This window comes from Gorilla gorilla, chromosome 9 (assembly GCF_029281585.2).
Source record: "Gorilla gorilla gorilla isolate KB3781 chromosome 9, NHGRI_mGorGor1-v2.1_pri, whole genome shotgun sequence".
In the NCBI taxonomy this organism is placed as follows: Eukaryota; Metazoa; Chordata; class Mammalia; order Primates; family Hominidae; genus Gorilla; species Gorilla gorilla.
This window is the reverse complement of record NC_073233.2, coordinates 121,169,590-121,191,106: the sequence shown is the minus strand read 5'-3', so window position 1 is coordinate 121,191,106 and position 21,517 is coordinate 121,169,590. Positions and strand designations below refer to the sequence as shown.

Sequence of the window (21,517 nt, the reverse complement as noted above, 5' to 3'; positions counted from 1 at the left end):
CGGTCTGCAGACATCCCGCCCCTGCATCCAGGCCTTGGGGACAGCAGGGAGGAGGGGGGTTCTCCAGTGACAGCACCCGGCTCCAACCTCTGCCCGTCAAATCACCTGGGAGCACTAAAAATCACCCAAGCCCGAGCCGTGTTCCCAGAAATCCTGATTTAATTGGTCCGGACACAGTGACTTTTAAAAGCACCCGAGTGACTCTAATGTGCAGCCATAGTTGAGAAGCACTGAGTCAGAAGAACGAGTCCTTTCCTCTTCCAGCCCTAAGTTGATGCCAGAGGCTGTGTTTTTACTTGGGGTGGGGGAAGGGGGCAGCAGAGGCAGCTCCTCCTCACCCTGACCAGCTGCAGTGGCAACAGCTCAGCTGGATGTAAATGCAGCCGGCTGGGCTGGGCTCCCAGCACTGATTTCAGGGGCCCCTTTGCAACCCACTCTTGCCTGTCCCTTCCCCACCCCACCATGTGCTGTTGCAGGATGATGCCTCTAGGGCCTGCCTGGGTAGGGTGAGAAAACACTGATGGAGGCAGCTTTTCATGGCAGCCTGGTGGGGTACTAGAGTGGGCCTGGTGGCTATGCGAGAGTTGAGGGCAGCTGAGTGGGCAGGGCTATCAGAGTCCTTTTCCTTCCCGATGCTGAGATTCAGGGCTCCTGGCGAGAGCCCCTTGCAGCCCATGGTGGCAGCATGGCAGCTTATCTGGGGAGCAGCCATAGGAGCCTCTATAAAAATCTAGGTCTGACTCTGCCTACATCAGTTCCAGGAAAGGGAGTCGGGTCTGAGGATGCATGGGGACAGGCACAGACCCCAGCCTCAGCTGGTGCCACTGAATTTTGGCAAGACACTTACAAACCTGAAAGGTTAAGGACTTTCTCCTGAACTTTGAGACCCAGCAGCCATTTGATGCTGGGGAGCCCCGAGTCTTCCCAGCCACTCTAAGAGCAGGAGAAGCAAGAGTGGGCTGGGGGCCGGGGTTGGGAGGGGAGGGTGAGCATCTGAGCCACAGTGTGAGGGGACCTCTGAACTGCACCCTCCCCTGCCACGGGCCTGGGGCCTACCTCTTTTCTTCCTGCACATCAGTGCCTTTCTGGTAGGGACTCAGCCTGGCACTGAATAACACACCGACTGGGGGCCCCAGGGTGGCTGATAAGGGCACCTTGGCCTTCTTAGCCTGCTTCCCAAGCTATTCTCATCAGTGGCCTGACTGCAAGGGCTCCCCCAGGGAAAACAGAAGCCGCTGCTAGGATGATAAGGATAAAACATAATTAACATGGCCTAATTAGCCAGCAGGCGGCTGCTCCTGGGGCCCAGCTGCCTGTCCTGCTCTCTGCCTTATCCCAGCCCCTTGGTTGACGGTCGCCTCAGAGAAGCCCTGGATGAGGCTGAAGACACATCTAACAAGGAGGACACAGCACAGCACAAATGCACACCACCACAGGACACAACCCGATGACAGCAGACAAAGAGAGGCCGTACTCGGTCTTTGCTGGCGCAGGCGAAACAGAGCTGTCTGCAGTGGAAGGAGCAAGCTCAGGGGCTTGTCCACTGGCCCCAGCGGCGGGAGCAGGAGAGCCCAGGGCTGCAAAAACATCCTTTGCAAGGTCAATATCTGGGGTCTTGAAGTTCCCTTCGTCCATTTTAAAGTCCTCGCCCTGGGAAGGGTTTGTGGTGCTGACGGAGGCAGCCTCGCTCTTCGGGCTAGCAAGGGCTGTGGCTGCCTCGGCCGGGCTCTTCGCGGCTCCGGGCTGGGTGGGCTCCGGGTCTGGGCCTTTGGTGCTGGGAGCCTCCTGCTTGGCCTGAGGGGCTTCTGTGGCAGGGGCAGCCGCTGCTGCTAGAGGACTGGCTGCCCCAGTCGGGGTGGGGACTGGTGCAGGGGTGGGCTTGCTGGCCGGAGGAGCCTTAGAGGCCTCCCCAACACTAGCGGGGGCGCTTGGGCTGAGGACAGCCCCTTGGTTAGCCAGCACACTAGAAGACAAATTGCTAGCGGCAGGGGTTGAGGTCGGGGTGTCGCTCAGGTCAACGAGGGGGGCGACCTTGGGGGCTGAAGCTGGGGCCGGGGAGGGGGCAGAGGCGCTGGGCCCCTTGGAAGGGGTGGCCTGGCCAGCCGGTACAGAGTTTGAGTCAGGCGTGGCCGTGGCCGTGGCCGGCAGGGCAATACTGGAGGTCAGGGTGGTAGTCTCACTGGTGGGGCTGTTCTGAGCAGTGGCAAAGGTTTCGGTGATAGTGTCAGAGTTAGTGGTGACGGTGGTGACAGAAGGCAGCATGTCCTCGACAGTGGCCGTAGTGTCGGCAGGCAGCCTGTGGGAGGACAGGAAGTAGAAGAGAATAGACAATGAAGCTGAGACGTGACAGAGAAGCGAGGAGGAGGGCTGAAGCCCAGGACAGGGACCATGGGGGTGGGGGCATGCAGTTAGGCACAGGCACGGACACAGGCCCACAGAGAGAGAAGGATGCTGAGAGGAAGCACACGCCCAGGTGGGCAGAAGAGGACACAGGAGACGACAGAGAACGTGGCGGTCTCAAAAGGGACCTGCTAGCCCTTCCCTGCTGATGTCTCTCCAGCTCTCTGCATAGAGCTCCCTTTCCCTGAAGTCCTTGCAGACCTGCCTAGGGCTTCCTGATCCCTGCCCTGGATCTCGACTCAAGGAGGAGCAGGCTTCTGTTCAGCATCCACCTGCTCTAGGCTTCCCAGGTCCCAGAGGAACTGGGCCCAGCTGCCCTGCAGGGCTCCCCAGGGCACCGATGGGAAAAGTCACAAATAAGGCAGATCACGAGTACTCAGAATGGCTCCTGGGAGCTGTGGGTTCTTCCAGTCACAGATTTTTGTGGTTCCCTGAAACTCCATTCCCTTTAAGCCCATAAGATCCTTGACAGCTAGGCAGGCATTACAACCACAACTGGTCTGGGGCTCTGTGGGTCCCCGAGGTTTCTGAACAGAGGAGGGGCAGGGAACTTTACCAGGTCCCCAGCTTCCCTTATCCTTTCAGGGGGCAAACACAAAACCCTAGAATTTCAAGAAATCCTAAGCAGACTCTGCTAAGCCTCTCAGTGAGATTTTGCCACCTTAAGCCATTTCCAGAATATGTGTATAACTTGAGAACAGGGGCTAGGGATCCAGGGATGCCTACTTATACAGGAGCCTTCTAAGGGTACCCACAGCCACCGAAATAGAACCAGAAATGCCTGAGGTCAGGCATTTCTTAGCCAAGCAGGTCTTGTGGCCAAGGGTTTGGAATCCTGGCCTGAACTGTTTGGCTGGGAGCTGTGGGTAGGGGCACGGGAGGTGGGGGTAGGGTGGGGAGGTGGGTGTGGGGGTCTCTACGGAGCAGGTGCCAGCCCCTCCCAGCCCACGTACTCGGGCTCCGTCAGTGGCGTGGTCTCGTTGGGCTCTGTGTGTTTCCCTCCATCATGGTTTGGGGTCCGCTCCTCCTCCGTTCGAACCTCCACGATGGGCTCCTTGGACTCATCTTTCCTGTGGAGACAGTACTGCTGGTTAGACCCTAGGGCAGCTGCAGGGAGGGGCTCCCACGGAAGAGCAGCTATGACTCAACCCAAGGCTGGCACGGTGGGCATCCAGAGCCAACAGATTCAAATGTATAAGTCTCAGCCCAACCCTTGCTAGCTGTGTGACCTTGAGCTTCAGATTTAATCACCCTGCCTCAGTTCCTTCATCTGTAAAATGAGGCAAAAACACTGTTACTTTGCCTAGTTATGAGAATTCAATGAAAGGATGCATGGGAAGTGCTAAACACAGTGCCTGACACAGATCATTGCTCAAATACATACATCTATCTCTGTACACAGGTATACATACATTTCCTTTCCTTTTTTTTTTTTTTTTTTTTTTTGAGACAGAGTCTCTCTATGTCACCCAGGCTGGAGTGCAGTGGCGTGATCTTGGTTCATTGTAACCTCCGCCTCCTGGGTTCAAGCGATTCTCCAGCCTCAGCCTCCCGAATAGCTGGGATTACAGGAGCATGCCACCACGCCTGGCTAATTTTTGTATTTTTAGTAGAGGCGGGGCTTCGCCATGTTGGCCAGGCTCGTCTCCAACTCCTGACCTCAAATGATCCATCCATCTCGGCCTCCCAAAGTGCTGGGATTACAGGCGTAAGTCACCCCTATACATACATTTCTAAGTACATGCACATACATGTATATGCATATACAGTGCCTGGCATGTGGTGGTGCTAAACAACTTATTTCCTTGCTCAGTCCCTTTCTGGCTTGCTCCAGCTCTGCTCCACCCAGTGACGGTCTTCGAAGGCTCTTGCTAACTGGCTTAGAATCTGTTTCTCCAAGATGCTGTTGGAGGGACAGTATCTGGATCATCAGCTCCATAAGGACAAGAATTTCTATCTGTTTGTTCCCTGTTGTACCTATGTGCCTGGGAACAGTGCCTTGCCTGCAGCAGCTGCTTGATAAATATTTGTTGAGTGATGGATGAATGAATGAATAAACAATGTACGAAAGCAAGGTAAGTGTGTCCCTCTAATGCTGCCCTACCCCATGGCAGCTCCTCCCCAGGTTTAGTTCCGACAATTTCCCTCATTTTGACCTATACAGGGATTTTCAAACTCTGGGGAGATTCTAATACAAGAGATCTGGGATTGGGCTCAAGAGTCTACATTTCAAACAGGTAACCCCCAAAGACCATGCTTTGAGAAACTTTTCTCTAATGTTTTTCCCCCCTCAGGGTTCCAAATGGAGAACGTGCAATGTAAGGAAAGGCACCAGCTGATGGTGCAGGGTGGTGCAGCTGCTGGGTCCCTGGGCTGGAGCAGAGCCCAAACCTCAGCAAGGTGGACAGGTCTGCACTCACGAGAAGGCGGCCTTGCCCTCCTCCATGTCCTTGCCCTTGGCCCCAGGCCCGGCTTTTCCACACAGGTTGACCGCAATGCACATGAACAGGCCACACTTGTTCAGGAAGTAGCAGGTGATGTCCACAACCACCAGGAGCAGGACGAAGATGACGATGAGGATGCCCACGATGGCCCCGGTGCTCAGGCCTGAGGTGGGGCTGCCGTTGGCTTGAGTGGGAGAGAGATGGCTGGTGGTTAACAGACTGAGATGCGAGACCTCCAGACCCTGCCAGCAAAAGCCCCTGGGGGTGGGGAGGGCCCAGAGGACAGAGTCATGGCATTCATGCCCAGAGTGACACCTTCCTGGGGACTTTCTATGCCCCAGAATTGAGAAAACAGGGTCTTTCTATACCTTCCAGAGGGAGGGATGACAACATCATCTCACAGATTGGGGGACAGGGGTGAGCCTGGTCAGCTGGCCTCCCGTGAGTCCTGGGAGCAGACTGAGCCCCGCCTGTCTGAGAACACCGGATAATGAGGCAGTTGGAGGGCGCTGCTGTGTTTCCCCTGGACCAGGGCAAAAGGCTTTGCAGCACAGGCAGGCAGTGATCACTGATTTCAGGCGGGGCTGTGGCTCCTCAAGTGCTCAGGGATAGGGGCCCAAAATGGGGTGGTGGAGGGTTCCTGGGGCTTTCTTGGGGCTTGTTGGGTTGTCCATCACAATAGCATCCCCATTATACTTCTCCACTTCCTCTTTCCCTCTTTAGGAATGACCCCAAAGGAGCCCTGCATTAGAGCACACTGGGTTCATGGTTTACCCTCCTCACTGCACCCCAGGAAGACGACTGAAGCCCGGGTGACTCCAGAGACATGGAGGCCTCCCCAGGCCGTGGGCAAGGTGAAAGGTCTGGGAATACTCACCATCTAGGAGCTCAGGCCTGCTTGGACCAGACTTCAGGAAAACCTGAAGTGAGTGCAGACTCACTCAGAGGTGCACACACACACAGGCACACTCACACGCAGGATAAATGCCCATGCAGACAGGCATGCACTCTCACATTCTAGCACCTGGCACCCTGGTTCTGGCTGGACTCACTGTGAAAGACTCAGCCTGTGTCTTGCTTCCCTGGTGCCCATCTGCAATCCCCCCAGGGTCTTTGGCTATTGATGGTTTCACAGAGAGACCTGGACTCAGCTCTCTGGGGCCCCTGGGAGATCAACCCATGGTTACGATTGACACTAGTTGCCTGGGATGGACCAATCGACCTCTTGGTGGTTCCCATCAGTGTCTGGGAGACAGTGGTCATGATGCAGGAAGCAAGGACCCATGTGGAGCTCTGCCATTAAGTCGATGTGGGAACAATCACCCTCGACTGAAATATGGGCACTTCTAATTCATCTTTCCTCCAGAACAACCTGCTTCCATAACTGGCAGCCCTGCCCCACCAGTAGACTATGTCTAAAGCTTCCTGTGCTCTCAGGGCCAACTGAAGCCACCCAGGACTGCAGACTGAAGATGGGAACTGTAGCCAGCACTACCTGGGGCTCACCCCACCAGCCACCCCACTCCCAACCCAGCTCGCTAGGCTTTGCCAAGCACCAGGCCAGGCTCAGCAGCTTGCGAGCCATGTAACATGCCAGATAGATAGTGGAGGGAACATGTAACTGAGTAACCAGCACCAGAGCTGGGCCACACATTCTTTGTTTTTCATGCAGCCTGTATTTGCGGGAGGGTGGTGGTATTGATGGCTCTGTGTGCCCCAGGGGTCTCTGTCCAGGCACTCTAGTGCTTCTCTGGTGGCTGTCCCTCTCCACTGGTCCATATTTCAAACTTCAGTTTGGGGAACGGGCCATCAGCCTAGCATGCCAGAGAGGATCCCTCACAAACGACTCCTGAGACCCCTGGGTGCAGCTCGCACACGTTTTTAGTCCCTTTGGGACCTTGGCTTGCCTCCCAGCCCTTCTTCCTCAGGCTCTCTGGCTGGTCCCTGCTGACCTCGCACTGAAGATCCTAGCGCATTCCCCCAGGAAGGCTTGAGATGGCGAAGAACTCTGCTTGGAGAACCCAGCTCTGGACACCTGTCTCTGGGCTTTGGCAGCAGGAAGCTGGCCACTGGCCTTAGCTGTCAGCTAGAATGGGTCATTTTCTTAGCAGCCATGAATGCAGAGGTATTTCTGGTTAGTCTCATAAGAACAAAACCATCCACTTCCCCAGAGTCCTCACACATTCCACCCAAAAAGCAAAGGAGACACAGGCCTTCTTGGTCTTCAGGATCCCATAGCTGTTTCCCCGAACAGGGAAGAAACTTTAGCCTTGGGTTTTCTCTCCATTCCATGACACAGGGCTCCAGGCCACTGCAGCTTCCGGACATCAGTACCCGATAGGTGTAAAGTGCCTACTCCCTGAAGAAAGATCTGAAAATATTTTTTTGATGACAGTGGGGAATATGTCTGGATTTTTGGACTCAATGGCACTAATTATATCTTCTGAGGTTTATGTGTAAATATGATTTTGTGAAACTAATCATATCTCTAAAGAGGAAAAATAAACTCCTGCAAAGCTGCTCTATGTGCTTGAGAGGACAGCAGCTGGGACAACTGCTCTGTGCTCATCAGACCCAGCTGGAGGGCGGCACTGGCACTGCGCACATCCAGGGGAGGGCCAGGCAGGGAAAAGGCTTCTGAACTGTGGCATAAACAAGTAGGGCAGCGGCCTCCCCTTTCATTTGAATATAAAATTCAAAGTCTTTCTCCCGGCCTAAAAGGCCCACCATCTGCTGCAGACTCTGCCCACTCCTCTGTTGGGCCTCATGGCGTGAACCGGCAGCCTCCCTTCTGCCTGCTGAACACATCCAGCTCAACCCGCTTTAGGGCCTTGATGATTCTGTGCCTGGAACGCTCTCTCTGGGGTGGCTCTCTGTTGTCCTGCAGGCCTCAGTCCCAGTGTCACCTTCTCAGAGAAGCCTTATCTGATCTCTTATCTAGTGTGGCACCTCCAGCCAATACCTACCATGCTGCTAGCCTGTTTTATTCTCTTCTTACTACTATCTGCCACTTTCTGTTCATTTACATGCTTATGATCTAGCCATCCCCCCTAGGACATTCCAGCAGGTACCCTGCCTGTCTCTCTCGTATCTCCCCAGCATCTAGGACAATCCTGATTCACAGAAAATGTTCAAAGAATACTTGTTGCACAAATGGATGAGTGTTTAGTCTGGAGACGAGAATGCTATTTCCAAATATTTAAAGGTGTTATAACCAGAAGGAAGAAGTAGTCTCACTGTATATGGCACCAATGCGTGGAAATTGTGGTGGCAGATTTTAGCTCCATCTGAGAAAGGACTAATAAACAGGGCTAATCCAACATAGTGTGGGCTGCTCTGAGAGGTGAGTTCCTTGATGCTGAAGGCACTCAAGCAGAGGCCAGAAGACCCCTTGGCAGGGACGCTGTAAGGCTGTGGATGAAGCTCCCACACTGGGCAGGAGCATGGGTGGAGAGTGTCTCTTTGACCACAAGAGCCTGTCATTCCAAGTCATACATTCTACACTGCCTGGCACACGGTACAGTTTCCCTAATGCCAGTCTCCAGAGTGTGGACTGAGAAAGACTTTTTCCTGGAAGACCAAAATGCTCGGTAGGTCCCATCTTTAATCATTGATCCTTGTGATTTTATTTTTGCATGACAAATACCTTTAAACTCAATGTATCTCCACCTGTAGCAGAATTCCTAGGGTGTTTTTGTTAAAAATTCAGAATCTGGGGCTCCCCAGTTCTATGGGATCTGAATCACTGGGTATGAGGCTCAGGAAACAGGAGTTGAACAAGCAGCCCAGGTGATTCATATGAGGACCACGCTCCTAGGTCTTCCCTCCCCTGCATCACAAAGAGGAACACGTGATCCCATGATTTGCCACCCCAGGGTGCACTGTGCTGTCTCACCCAGTGACCCTGAAAACAAACTTGACCTAAGGTATTGAGTGGATCACGAGAAAATAAAGAGTACGCCCCAAAGGAAAAGCGACCACACTGTCTGCCAACACTGAGTCTAAACTCCTCAAGCAGGTGAGATGCTCTTTAAGCTAGGAAGAGAATGTTTGTGGCTTTTACAAAAAAGAGGCTATGAAGAAGGGACAGGCTGTGAAATGGGCAGCAGGGTATTGAAGGCGAAAGCCAACACCCATTCCCTCTCAGTGGCTATCACAGAATTGTTTAGTCCAAGATAACTAGAAGAACAAAGGCCATCTCCTGCCTCTTGTGTAATATTTCATAAAAGGAAAAATATAAACCTCCAGGGGTCTGTCTTTGCTATGGTCTTCCCTCAGCCCTCCCTTGACTAACTCACCCGTGCACCTTGGATGCAAAGAAGGCTTCTGGGGAAAAGTTTCCCCATAACCTCGAGGTCAGAGCTGCCCAGGACAGGGAGATTATGGAGGTGGAGCTGTCCATCTTCTGTGATTCCTGGCTTGGGAGGGGTTGGCACTAAAGAGGGAACTGGCTTGCTCCAAGAATGAGACCCACAGATGCCTATTTTTGTATGCCTTAATATAGGAACATGGGTCTCACATTTTACAAATATCCAGATGGGCCTGAGTCCTTGTGCCATGAGACCCTGGTGCAGCAGAAATGCCCTTTTCACCCCCAAGACTCCCAGAAGATGGTCAGACTCTTGGAACTGTTGAGCTGGGGTTCTGGTTCACTCATAAGCCCTTTACATGTCTGCTTGCTCCTTCGAATCAGCTAAACAGATGGCTGGTCTCAGGGGCTTGCAGGATGTGTCTGAGTTAAGTGTGATTATGAATAGAATACAGTTTGCAAAGAGAATCTTCTCTCAGATTCCCTCTCCACAAGCTCACTCTGTGCAGCCTCTGTTAGGGATAGTATAAAGGCTGCTGTGTCATCAGGTGACCTTGCCACAGAGTTGTGCATCTGTTGGCTCAGAGTGTGGCCCCATCCCCATAGTGACCACCTCCCCAGTTCTGCAAAGGCATTTTCCCCTCCCACTGCCTGCTGGGGACTCCAAGGCAGCAATGCCTCTTAACAGCTCTTAGGATGCCTGGGAAAAAGAGATTGCTCCCCGTTAGGAAGAAAAAGTATTCCATTCACCAGGCTACTATTTCTCTAGGTAATAGTCTATCCAGGTACATGTGAGGTGGAGGGAAAGGGTCTTTGCTGCTTTGTCAGACACAACTATTGAATAAAATCAAGCCACGCTGGTGAGTTCACATGAACTGTTATTTCCTTTAATAATGCAAAGGTGTAAACTTCATAAAGGCCTCACTGATTATCTACACAACAATGTTAGCATTCTTATTAGTAGAAAAACATGATCCAAACCTGCTGTATAAATAGTCCAAAAATGAGCAAAGGGGCCCCATGGTGTGTGGAGCATGGGCAGCACAACTACAGGGCACGGGGGAGTGGGGTGTGGCTGAGCAAGGTGGGGTGCACTCACTCCTGCAGGGTCTCTGAGGGCTGCTGTCTCCAGGACTCCTGGCGGGGCTGGGGCTGCAGCCGTCACCAGGAACTCAGTGTCCGCGGGGAGTGGGTATGCGCTAGTGCTGCCTCCTGAGGAGCGCACTGTTACAAGCCATGGGTCTGTCTAAATGGGACCCTTGAGGACCCTGACATTGTTTCAGCTGAGGCCTGCCTGACCCTGGGATGTTTTGAGATGACAGGGCCACGTCAGTCCTCTCCACACTTAGGACGAGATCTCCAAAGGGTCCCTTCAGAAAGATGGACACTGCCCCTCTCCTGTGGGTGGTCCTGGGATCAGGGGGAGGCAGACTCCCAAGCTGGGCCCTCCTAGGGTGAAGCCGTGTGACTTCTGCCCAAGGTGATCCTAAGAGCCAGTAGCTCTCCCACACTGACCTGTGATCCTTATGCTCTGCCCTGTGCCCGAAAACCATGCCTGCCTCCACTGCCCTGGTGTGAAGCGCCATCTGGGACTCCAGCGGGGAGAGTTTTGTGGCTGGGGTGAGAGGCACTACCCTGCCTGAGCTACTGCGCAGCATGGAGCCTCTGATGTCTGCACGTGAGCCTCTAAACTGAGCGCTGGGGATTAATGGCGAGCGCCAACATAGGTGGCTTTGCCCCTCAGACCAGAGCATGGGATCATTTGGAATCCCAAAGGGAAAGGCTAGTCTTTGAACATTAAAAAATAATAACAACAGAAAAAAATACATAAAGAAACCAAAAAGAACAAAAATCAAGCTTCCATGGAGATGCTCAGAGATGAGATATGTAGAATGATATGTGACCACAATGGGGGGAGGGAGGGAGTTTTTATTCAGTAGAAGGTCCATCCCCAAGCACACACACTGATATTACCAAGCAGGATTCAGCCCTGAGTCTCCACGAGGGACCTTAACAAAACACACCCATTTCCTCTCCTGGGTGAACTCCCAAGCAGCAGGGAGGAGCAGCTGGATTTTCAGGAGAGTTTAGAAAGTGTCACTGAACCAACGCACCAATACAGAGGCTGGGGCATTCAGGAAGCACTGACAGGTTGACTCGGCCCCAATTTATTAACCCTCCTGGGCTGGGCAGTCTGGGAGTGGCCTGTCCCTCTCCTTCTTCTCTACTGAGCACACACAGGCCAGGTAGGGGACTAATGCCTGGTTCACAGTGAATGCTTCCAACCTGTCCTGTAGACTGATGCTCAAAGCCATTCTGTGGGTCACTGCTGAACCACGGCCCCACTCTGTGCTGATCTGCGACATGCTGCCAGGCAGCAGGGGAGTCACCCCGATTGGGAGACAAACACCTTTCAAAGCTGACACTTGTTGGCACATCATGGCTTGGCCCCGTTCACAGAGACAGTGTAAGGTGCTGGCCGTAATACAAGGACTGAAAGCACATCCCAGAACGTTCATCAGCCCCAGAAAATATCCAACAAATTCAACTTTTTTTCCAGTGCATGGGCAACATGGGTGACTTCAGTTGCCCATCATGTCAGCAAAACGCTCATGTGAATCAGTGCGGTCTGGCTCTTTTAACATGGGCACTTAAATGCTTAATTGCAAGCAAAGCCAATTATTATTGAAGGGAGGGCAAGGAGCACAGAGTTAGAATGAGGGGAATGCGTGGTGATTTTAACGATCTGACACAAGCTTTAGAAGGTACTTAGAATTCTTCCTCTGCTACATCATATTTAGGTTTGAACCCAAAATGCAACAAGTAGCAGATATGCAGAAACTTCTCTGTAAATCTAGCATGATGGTTTTAAAAAATAGCATTTAAAGAAAGAGCTCTCAAATTCTTTTTACTGCCATTAAAAAGGGGGCAAACTCCTTATGAAGTGGCACAAAAGTATCTGTGAGTGGTGACATGTCTGGAGGTAAAGCTTTTTCCAATCGCAAAACCTTCTCTTCCACACAGAATGGTTGCTCAGCAGCTGTGGCCATGGTAGTCCTGCCAGGTTCTTCCAAAGGGGGCACTGATCTTTTTCATAGGAACTGGGCTTTTAAGCAAATTTAATTTTTGTGTTCAAGTTCCTAACAGAGCAAAAGAAGAGTCACTGCAGAGAAAAGCAATGAGACAAAGGTGTAGGATGCAGAATTGCCTCCCAAGGTTGCTGCAGGTGTCAAGCAATGGGTCCCCAGAGATAATGTGGTTGTTTAAAAACAAATGTGGCAGTGGGGATGTCCCAGTGACGTCCAAGGTGACAAGTGTGACGACAGACACAGGAAGGGGAGGGGGAGAGAAGGAAAGGGAAGGTAGAGACAGAAACAGAGAAAAAAATAGATAAAAAGAAAAAAAATTAGGTCAACTATAGAAAACACAGAATCAAAGGTTAATTCAACTTAGTAAATTAAATTGACAAAGGTTAGAGAGGGTTCAGTGCAGTATCAATACCATAAGGCCAGTTCAGAAGCTCAGCAATGCCAGAAGCAGCACAGCAGGGTTAATTTGGGGGCTAGGGATCAGCGAGCAAATGAAATTAAAGTGAGAGAACAGAAGCCTCCACGCTAAAATACAAGAGTTTGATTAGGAGAGTGTTACCTTTCACTAAGGTGAAGCCTCTTAGATACAGCCAGCAAGTGTATCGTCTTCTAGTGTCTAGCGTGTTTTACCCATAGTGGTGGAGATGCATTGGATCGCTGCACTATGAGTCAGCACACTGTGCATAGGGACTGGGGATGGCCTTGTCAGAGATGAAGCAGGCTTTTCTTCCTATGGCACAAGTCCCACACCACAGTGCTGTTAAAGGAAGTCTCATTCTGTACCCCTCTTCACCTTCTACCCTGCTTGCTGACCACAGAATTCAACCACAAATGTCCAACTTGTAATTCAGAGAGGTTTTATTCTCGGATCCCAATTCAATGGCCAGGAAAGTCTAACCAAGAACACAGCCACCACCTTCTCAGACCTGTGCAGGAGAGCCACAGAGCCATCACCGGTGAGGTGAGCAATCCCCCAGCCCTCTCTGGCTTAAGTGGGCACCTGGGCGATTCACAAGAAGGACTCCGACGTCTCCAGCAGGCACAACTCTGGAGGACAAGGTCTACCCAGAATTTCGGTCTCTAACACAAAAACCACAGAAGCCAGTGCTGCTAGGAGTACCCAGCATGTGAACACAGCAGGTCCAAACAGCCTACCCAGTGAGTCTCACCCCAGGGAGCAATTGCCATAAGGAATCTGTCTTGCCGCAAAGGGCTTACTCAAGCCTCACCTGATCTCACCTCCTAAGTGTCCCATGAAGGCCGGACAGATCTGGACATTCACTCCAAGCTGTCGATTGTAAAGGAATGGACCAAAGAATGGAGAGAAAGAAGGGGCAGAGGAAAAGCAAGGAGAACCTCCATTTGAACATCCTGTTAAGGTATAATGAGGACATTTCCTGCAGCCTTGCCCACGTGCCTTGCCTTCTGCACCGACCATCTGACCAGTGACTGTGGAGAAACACCCACCCCAGCAAGCACTGGGGAGCCTTCCTGTCAATGCAGGGGGGACCAATTGATGCTTCTGATCTACAGTGTAAAACTCACCTGCCAACTCACTGGAGGTCCAGCACACGTCTCCCAGACACACACATCCATGTACAAACAACCACTGGGAACCACACACTGATCCCATTTTGTTGCTGCTCTCCTAGCCCATTTTTGCACATACATCCCTGCATCATAGGCAGCCCACAGCCCTCTGGCCTGTCTCCTCCTGGGAGGAGGAATCATGACCACCGAGCCAAGAGCCGGGCAAGCACTGAAGACAGGGCAGGCATGAGGGGGGCCACCCAAGGCCGTCTTCCCACCACACTTGAACATGGCAGAGTCTATGGGGCCCCCCAACAGGCTGCAGCTGTATGTTCTATGCCCACCTCTCCTGCCTGGGGTTGGCATTTGGCTGGTCTGGAAAACCAGAGTGATCAGTTGAAGAGCTCCTTCTTCTCTGAGGGATTTGGCCAAAAAGGAGACCAGCCATCAGTGGCAAGGTTAGGTCTTGGATCCCTGGAGACAGATCTGCATCTCCTAGGAGAACTGCTGCCATCACAGTCTCTAGCAGACCGGATTGCTTTCATTGATGGTGCTTTCCAGCATCTATTTTCTCCACTTGTTCTATTACAAGTGGTTCGATTTAATCTGTTTCCATTGAGAGGCCTTTGGTAGACAGGGTTTGTAAGTAAATGGGCATCATCTCTTCCTTCTCTTAGGGTCACCACAGAGAAGAGATTTGGACCATGGCTGTGCTGATAAAGCAAGCATCAGATAGAAAGTGCTTAGAAACAGTTATGTGGTCCAAGTATGATGTGGCAGATGGCAGATAAGGTCTCAAAAAAGGATCCTTACTCAACCAACTTCCAAGGCTAGGCTGGAGCTGGGGCATTTCCCATCTGAGGGGTCCAATGGACTGATTGGCATCAGTCCTTCAAGGCCAAATGGGACAGGACCTTTTCTCCAGGATGCTTGGCCAAGCCTTCCTGGGGGTCCAGTACATCTCACCCCACTGCACAGATAGGTACAAGGCAAAACTAAGCTTTGCATGGGCAACCAATCATGAGGATGGCTGTAAGCAAGCAAGTTGTCAGGGTTGTTCAGGCGCATTAGGAGGTGCAGCACTTGTGCATTAATTCAAAGCGGAAACAAACAGAAAGCAGAGGCAGCCATACCTGGGATGGCTGTGGGCTGGGCCGAGGTCCTGAACACAAAATGAGCCGCCTTGGATTTTCCTTGCTGGTTCTCAGCCACCACGTAGACCTCATACTCAGCATTCCAGTCCAGGGACTTCAGCATGACGTGGTCACTGCCAGACGGGAGCCTGATCTCTGGTTTCCACTCGGAGGAGAGCTTCTGGGAGAAACCGGCAAGAAGGATACAAGAGACCAAAAAAGCTTTAGATAAAAGTACTGGTAAGACCAGACAATAGGCAAAACTTACGGGACTTAATAACTTTTGGCATGAAATCATGAAAATAAGAAGCAATGATGGGGGTGGGCGCGGTGGCTCATGACTATAATCCTAGCCACCTTGAGAGGCCGAGGCGGGTGGATCACTTGAGGTCAGGAGTTCAAGAACAGCCTGGCCACCATAGTGAAAACCCATCTGTACTAAAAATACAAAAATTAGCTGGGCATGGTGCCACACACCTGTAGTCCCCGCTACTCTGGAGGCTGAGGCAAGAGAATGGCTTGAACCCAGGAGGTGGAGGTTGCAGTGAGCCGAGATAATGCCACTGTACTCCAGCCTGGGTGACAGAGCAAGACTGTCTCCAAAAAAAAAAAAAAAAAAAGCAATGGTAGGACATGGTCTTCATTCTTTACCAGCCTGAAAAATTGCACAGGTCAGGTCAACTTTGCATGCTGGCAAACACCAGCAACAGCAGATGCCAGTGTGGCATTGGGCCAACCCCGTCAAGGTCCCATCACCTTCAGGGCATGCAGAGACTCAAGCACCACTCCTGTCTCCCAGGCTACACTCTGGTGCTGGGGACATATGCATAAGGATGTCCTAGAAGAGTAATAAAACAAGTACATTTCTTGTCATATTTCAGGATGCTGCTTAAGTTAAAGTGGGTGACTCACCTTCCTGATGTGTGAATACTGTGTAGATTCCAGTTTCGTTAAAAATGAAAACTATTTTTGTTGAGCCCTTACTAAGAGCTAGGCACTACAAAAGCTTTACACACATTTTCTTGTTGTATTCCTACAACATGCCTGTGGGGTTTTGTCAGGCTCTTACTAAACCCAGTGATGGGGAAGTGAGAGAGAAGTAAGGTGACTAACGTAAAATCACACCTGCAGTCAAGGCTGGAGCTAAGTTCGTTTGGGCCCAAAACTATGATCCTTCCTTTTTTTTTTCTTAATTGTGTTCTTGAAAATAACAGTTTTAATTGATACAAAATAGCTATACATATTTTCAGGGTACATGTGATAATTTAATACATTCACTTAATTTGTAAAGATCAAGTCAGTGTAATTGAAATATCCATCACCTTAAATATTTGTCTTTCTTTAGGCTAGAAACATTTGAGTTATTTTCTTCTAGCTAGTTTGAAATATACAATAGGTAATTGTGAACTACAGTCACCCTACTGATCTATCAAACACTTGGCCGTATTTCTTCTATCAAACTGTATTTGTTCCCATCAATCAATCTCTCTTTGTCTTCTCCTCCTCTCATGATCTTTCCTTTCTATAGTAGGGAGCTCAACAAACATCTGTTGGACTGAATAAGGTTTTTCTATTCCATGCAGTGTAGCCTGGTCTCTATAACTGCAGCAAATAGACGGAGGTACCTCGGGACTAAGTTCTGCTGTCAAGTCCAACAGTGGGCTGCTCAAAGGGCCCACAAAGAACGATAATTAGGTAACCACCTCCCTCACCAAACAGTTGTGGAAGAAGACGTGGAAGGCCTGAGAAGTCTTCAGATGGTTTCACCATTGCACAGCCCATCTCTTTGCAATCTTTGGCCTTTTCACAAGGCAGATGCCCTGGGATATCTGCTGGGCACACAAGAAGTCTTGATAGATGTTTATTGCATGACAGGCTGCTCCTTGGAAGGGCAGAACACAATAGCACTGTCACCTGGACAGTGGTCTAGTAACTGTTGTAGGCCCATGGCTAAGGCTAGATGAGGAGTTATCTTACAGCAAAGCAGTCCTCCCAGGCAAAAGGGTTTGCACTAGACAAAGAGATGCCTTTAGGAATGTGACAGTGCTCATGCTGTATGGGCAAATGCCAGTGGTGCTGGAAGGGGAATTCTAGTTTCCTTAGAGTCTAACCAGTCTGGCTATGCTGTAAGCTAGGATGTGTATATATCACTATGTGGCCCTACTTTCATTTAAAACAAAGCAATTCCGGTATCTTTCCTCTTCATTTCTCTGTCTTCCTTGGCAAACATCATTATACAAGAGACAATCAGAATCTAGAGAAAATGTTATATTATACTTATCCATAATATAAAATTATAATATTTAGCAAACATGAATGAGGTTTTGAAGTGAGAGAGGGTGGTTATGGTTGTTGAAATCTAACATATTTCAGTGTTGTGCCCAGCTGTGTCTTTCTAATGCAGAGCTGCCTGCTGCAGCCACAGTGGCTCCTCAGATGAACTGACATCTGACATGGTTGGAGATGTCATACGGGAGATGGTTCCAGCCTGAGCCTGCCTCTTAGCAGTAACCATAGTGACCATTTATAAAGGTTTCCAAGTGTCAGATGCATTTCAGGTTCTTTGCATATATTATAATGCATCTTTATAACAACTCAATAAGCTATTTTATCCCCATTTTACAGATGGAGAAATTGAAGTTCTGAAAGATTAGGTGACCTGTTCTTCCAGAATAAGTAGTAAAGCTAGAATTGGATGACATGTCTGTGTGGCTCTAAAACCTATGTTCTGTCCACGGGGCCACATCAGGATAACCATTGGAAAGGCATCCCAGCCTACCACATCTCTGCTTCCAGGGGTATATTGGGGGCCACCTGCCCAATCCTTGCACCCTACTTGGCAGTGAGGAAGCCATGGGGACCTCTCATTCACTGGGATCTCTGGACTGGGCCTCAGGGCAGTGACAGGCCTTTCCTACTATTTCAGCTCACATCTGCTTACAAATTAAGTGGGAACAAGGCCTCCGCAGCTGAGAAGTATGCCTGCCGGGCTCTGTGCTGAACTGACTTGCCAGAAGGCTAGCTAGTTAAAGACCTATCACTTCCACAGGAGCTGATCTACAAGGCAGAGAGGAAGTAACTCAGCTTCCCAGAAAAAGTCTTCCTTGGGGCTATGTGAAGAAAGGAAACTGCTCCCTGGTTCATTCTTTTCTCTACTACGAAACCCCAGCAAGAGGTTATTCTCAGTGCTCAGATGTGGCCTCTAAATCTCTCAGCCATTGGTTATAGTTGAAGATGACCAAGTGTCATTCTAAAACCAAAATGGAAAGGGTGATTTTCAGTGTGGGGGTTGTGATAAAAGGTGGAATGAGGGGAATCTTAAGTGGGTGGTGAGCAAACCAGGAGAAGATGGCTTAGAGCCAACTTGCTGTTAGCAGGATTAGGACAGCTCAGGTGGCCAGGTGAAGGGCTGGTGAGGGAACTGGCATTGTTTGAGGACCTTAGGCAGCCTCGGGCAGTGGGGAGAGCCCAGTCTGTCAGTCAGGCTTGGATTCAAACTGCCTCACCCAGCTGCGTGAGATCCAGCAGTTATTGACTGCTGTACACCCACTTACTTCATCTGTAAAGAGGGGATAATGGTAAGACCTACTGTACAGGGTTCTTGTGCAGAGAAAATGCATGTGATCACAGTGAGGTGCAGGTGCCTGGCCTACAATACACATGTTATCCAAGGCAGGGATTCTTATATATTAGTATGGCATTTACAAGTACTAGATAATGGCAAAATAACTTTGTAGAAAAGTTCAAGACACAGAAAAATCAACCATGGTATGGGTTTGTCACCACCACAGTCATCTATGAGGTTTCCAAATGGACCCAGTGTGAACATGACCTAATAGCTGTAGGGCTGTCTTGGGATTTTAAGCTATGGCCAGGGCCCCTGGGCCACCTGCCAGACACAGAATAAGACCCCATCCCACCCCTGCCCCGTGGGCTGCCCCTGTTGTTTCCCTAGCAAGCTGGGTGTCAGGGTTGCAGGGTTCTGGTGAAGTCTGAGAAGGAGGCCACTCACCGCTCGGTACCTGACCAGATAGTGTCTGATGGGGGAGCCGCCGTCATCCTGCTTGATCAGGTTCACTTTAATAGAGTTTCCATCCTCTCCCATCTGCCCTTCGAGCTTAGGTGCACTGGGTTCCCCTGAAACAGCCAGTTAATTCACATGAAATTCTCATCCACAGAATGAAAATCCAACCCATCCGAATGGGATGGAGTGACAGGGTGGGGCTGGACACTTTTCTTGCTTTCTCAGAAATTCAAATGGTTAAAAAGCAATAAATATAAAACTGAATTCCAGGTAGATGCCTCAGACTGAGCCCAAACTGAGAGTGCCTCTTGGGAATGTTCTGGTAAATAGCCTTCCTGTGAGCAGGGTCCTTTCACCATTTTAGGAATAGGCTTTTTTTTTTTTTTTTCCCCTGTCTCACTGGTACTTATGTTTCCTTTTAGCTGGTCTTACAACTGAAGATTTAATTTTTATAAGCCTGACACATCTTGAGGAACAGCCTGAAATAGGAGAAAATAGAAGTGTTTGAGTAGGAAACTCCCACCTATAAAATTATTTTGTAAAACAGCCCAGTTTCTTGCCGGGACACCTCACTCACCCCTGGGACTAGGAGGCCTGATCTCTAGTGGGAATAAATAATGCTGCATTCTTGGGACTGGCTTTTCATGAACGACATTTTATTACTTAGATTCGTTTAAAAAATAAGAAGTTTCCGGTTGTGATTAAATAAATCACAACTTGCCCCAGGCAAGTTTTTTGTAAGTATCCTTATGGCTCTTATGCAAGTTTCCTGTAAGTATCCACTTACAGTTCAAATGAGTGAGTGCTAATCCTCAAGACTTTAATGTGTTAAAGTAACAATCAGTGCAGTCTTTTTCTTTGTGAGAGGAGAGAGAGAAAAATGTCTTTAGCATTTCTCAACAGAAAAAAAGTTGTTTCTTGATTTGCAGTATACACTCAGCTTGTAGCACTGTGAATCCAAGGTCGAGAAGGAAGATGAACTTGCATGTGACAAACTGCTAGGGCTAGGATGGTTCTCCAGTGAGTAAGGCACTCATTTACTTTAAAAGAAACAATTGCATTAATATATGCTGAAAGCAATAAGGTGAGAGGACGTCTCATATACAAAGTTAAAATTAAGATTTAACACACTGGGGAATCCTGAACTTCTGTGAGGAGCTATCTCTGCATCTATTTCATAACCTCAGAGAGAAAACTTGGAGAGGCTACAAAACAGTTACCTTCTGGGTGGGTCACTCTGGCTTGCTCTCTGGAAAACAGAATCACAGACGTGTGACAGAAGAGCCACAAAACGGCTTGTCACCAGGGATTGGATCTAAGCACCTAAAACTACACCATTGGCCATTTATGAGACGGCTACAGGCACAGCGAGAGTCACGCCTCACTTCTCATTCAGCTACTCTGGGAACCACCTTCCTTTGATATGAGGAGGAACCAGAGAGAAGGCTAAGGAAGAGCCCACTACTTATCATTGTAGGGCCAGCAGCATGCTGATCACCTGGGCGCTTTTTAGACCTGTAACAAGATCCTTCCAGTGATCTGTGTGCACATTTAGGTTTGAGAAGTAGCAGTAACCGGGATAGATTAAAAGCTACAACAAGGAGGATGCACAATGTCTGGAGGATATTTAGGAAAAGTTGTGCTTATTATTTGTTTCCTTAGATCAATAATTAAGGACAAATAAAAACAGGAATAAAAAGATGAATGGACTTCAGGCAAAGACCTGTCCTGTTTTAAAGCCACTATCTAGCCCCGGGCCACAACTATTCAGTGGAAAATAGGTAGAAATTTGGTTTAGACATGTCAAGGTATTTAGGCTTTCCAAATTCCTTTGGACTGTCCCAAGTCCTAGATAATACATCAGTTATGTCTACATCATTATAGATATCTAGCACTAAAAAGCGACTCAAAGTGGCATAGATTTTAGACCAGGGCAGGAGTTCTGTGTAGATTCAGAAATGCTGAACAAATAGAAGGAGACACAGGAGAACTTTACAAATTGTATTCTCTGATTGAATTGGGGTGACCAACTCATCCCGGTTAGCCTGGAACATTCCAGGTTTTAGCACTGCAAGTTCAACATCCTGGGAAACCCTTCAGTCCCAGGCAAACTGGAATGGTTGATGACCCTAGACCTACTGCAAATGAACAAATTATTTTAACTTTGTTCACTTAGAATCATGACACTGACTCTGTGCAGAATGGTCTACCTGCCCTAGCATGGAGGGGATTTTTATAGGCAGCATCAGTGGCCCTTCCAACACGCCCACTAGTCAAGGACTGCATCCTTCTCCCAAGGCCCCCTTTTAGGGATCAGTCCACTGGGGCTTCCCTGGCTGCACGTTCCTAATTAGTTCCTCTTGAAATTGAGCAGTGTGAGTTTTCAAGGCTGAATCAATCCTGCAAAACACTGTCTCTGAACTCCGCATCATGGGGGGTCTGTTGCCTCGATCAAGTTTCATTCCACATTTACAAAATATGGGCCCTGAATTGGATGCTGTTTAGGGCTCTGCTGTCATGTGAAACAGTGACAGCCACTGCACTAGCACGGACTACCAACTACACCTGGGCTGTTTCTCATGACATTG

At 49.7% G+C, this 21,517-nt stretch overlaps 1 protein-coding gene and 1 long non-coding RNA gene across 21 annotated transcripts in view; one reads left to right on the top strand and one right to left on the bottom strand.

Annotated features, from left to right (window-relative positions):
* NCAM1 (neural cell adhesion molecule 1) overlaps window positions 1-21,517 on the bottom strand; it is a 321,182-nt gene that overhangs the window by 3,203 nt on the left and 296,462 nt on the right. For 6 of the 20 annotated variants that reach the window (XM_019036797.4, XM_019036795.4, XM_063693524.1 and 3 more), the window contains 4 exons: window positions 18,918-19,042; window positions 14,906-15,083; window positions 4,821-5,028; window positions 3,354-3,470 (listed from right to left, as the gene is read on the bottom strand). In XM_019036797.4, coding sequence (XP_018892342.1) covers window positions 3,354-3,470; window positions 4,821-5,028; window positions 14,906-15,083; window positions 18,918-19,042 — 628 coding nt within the window. Of the gene's footprint in view, window positions 1-1,474; window positions 2,297-3,353; window positions 3,471-4,820; window positions 5,029-10,018; window positions 12,374-14,905; window positions 15,087-18,917; window positions 19,043-21,517 lie in introns of those variants that run through there. The other 14 variants (XM_063693527.1, XM_019036803.3, XM_063693526.1 and 11 more) reach the window with 4 other exon arrangements.
* On the top strand, window positions 1,291-7,998 carry LOC129525499 (uncharacterized). The gene is made up of 3 exons (XR_008669846.2): window positions 1,291-1,599; window positions 4,695-5,012; window positions 5,568-7,998. It is a non-coding gene; the product is annotated as an uncharacterized lncRNA (long non-coding RNA).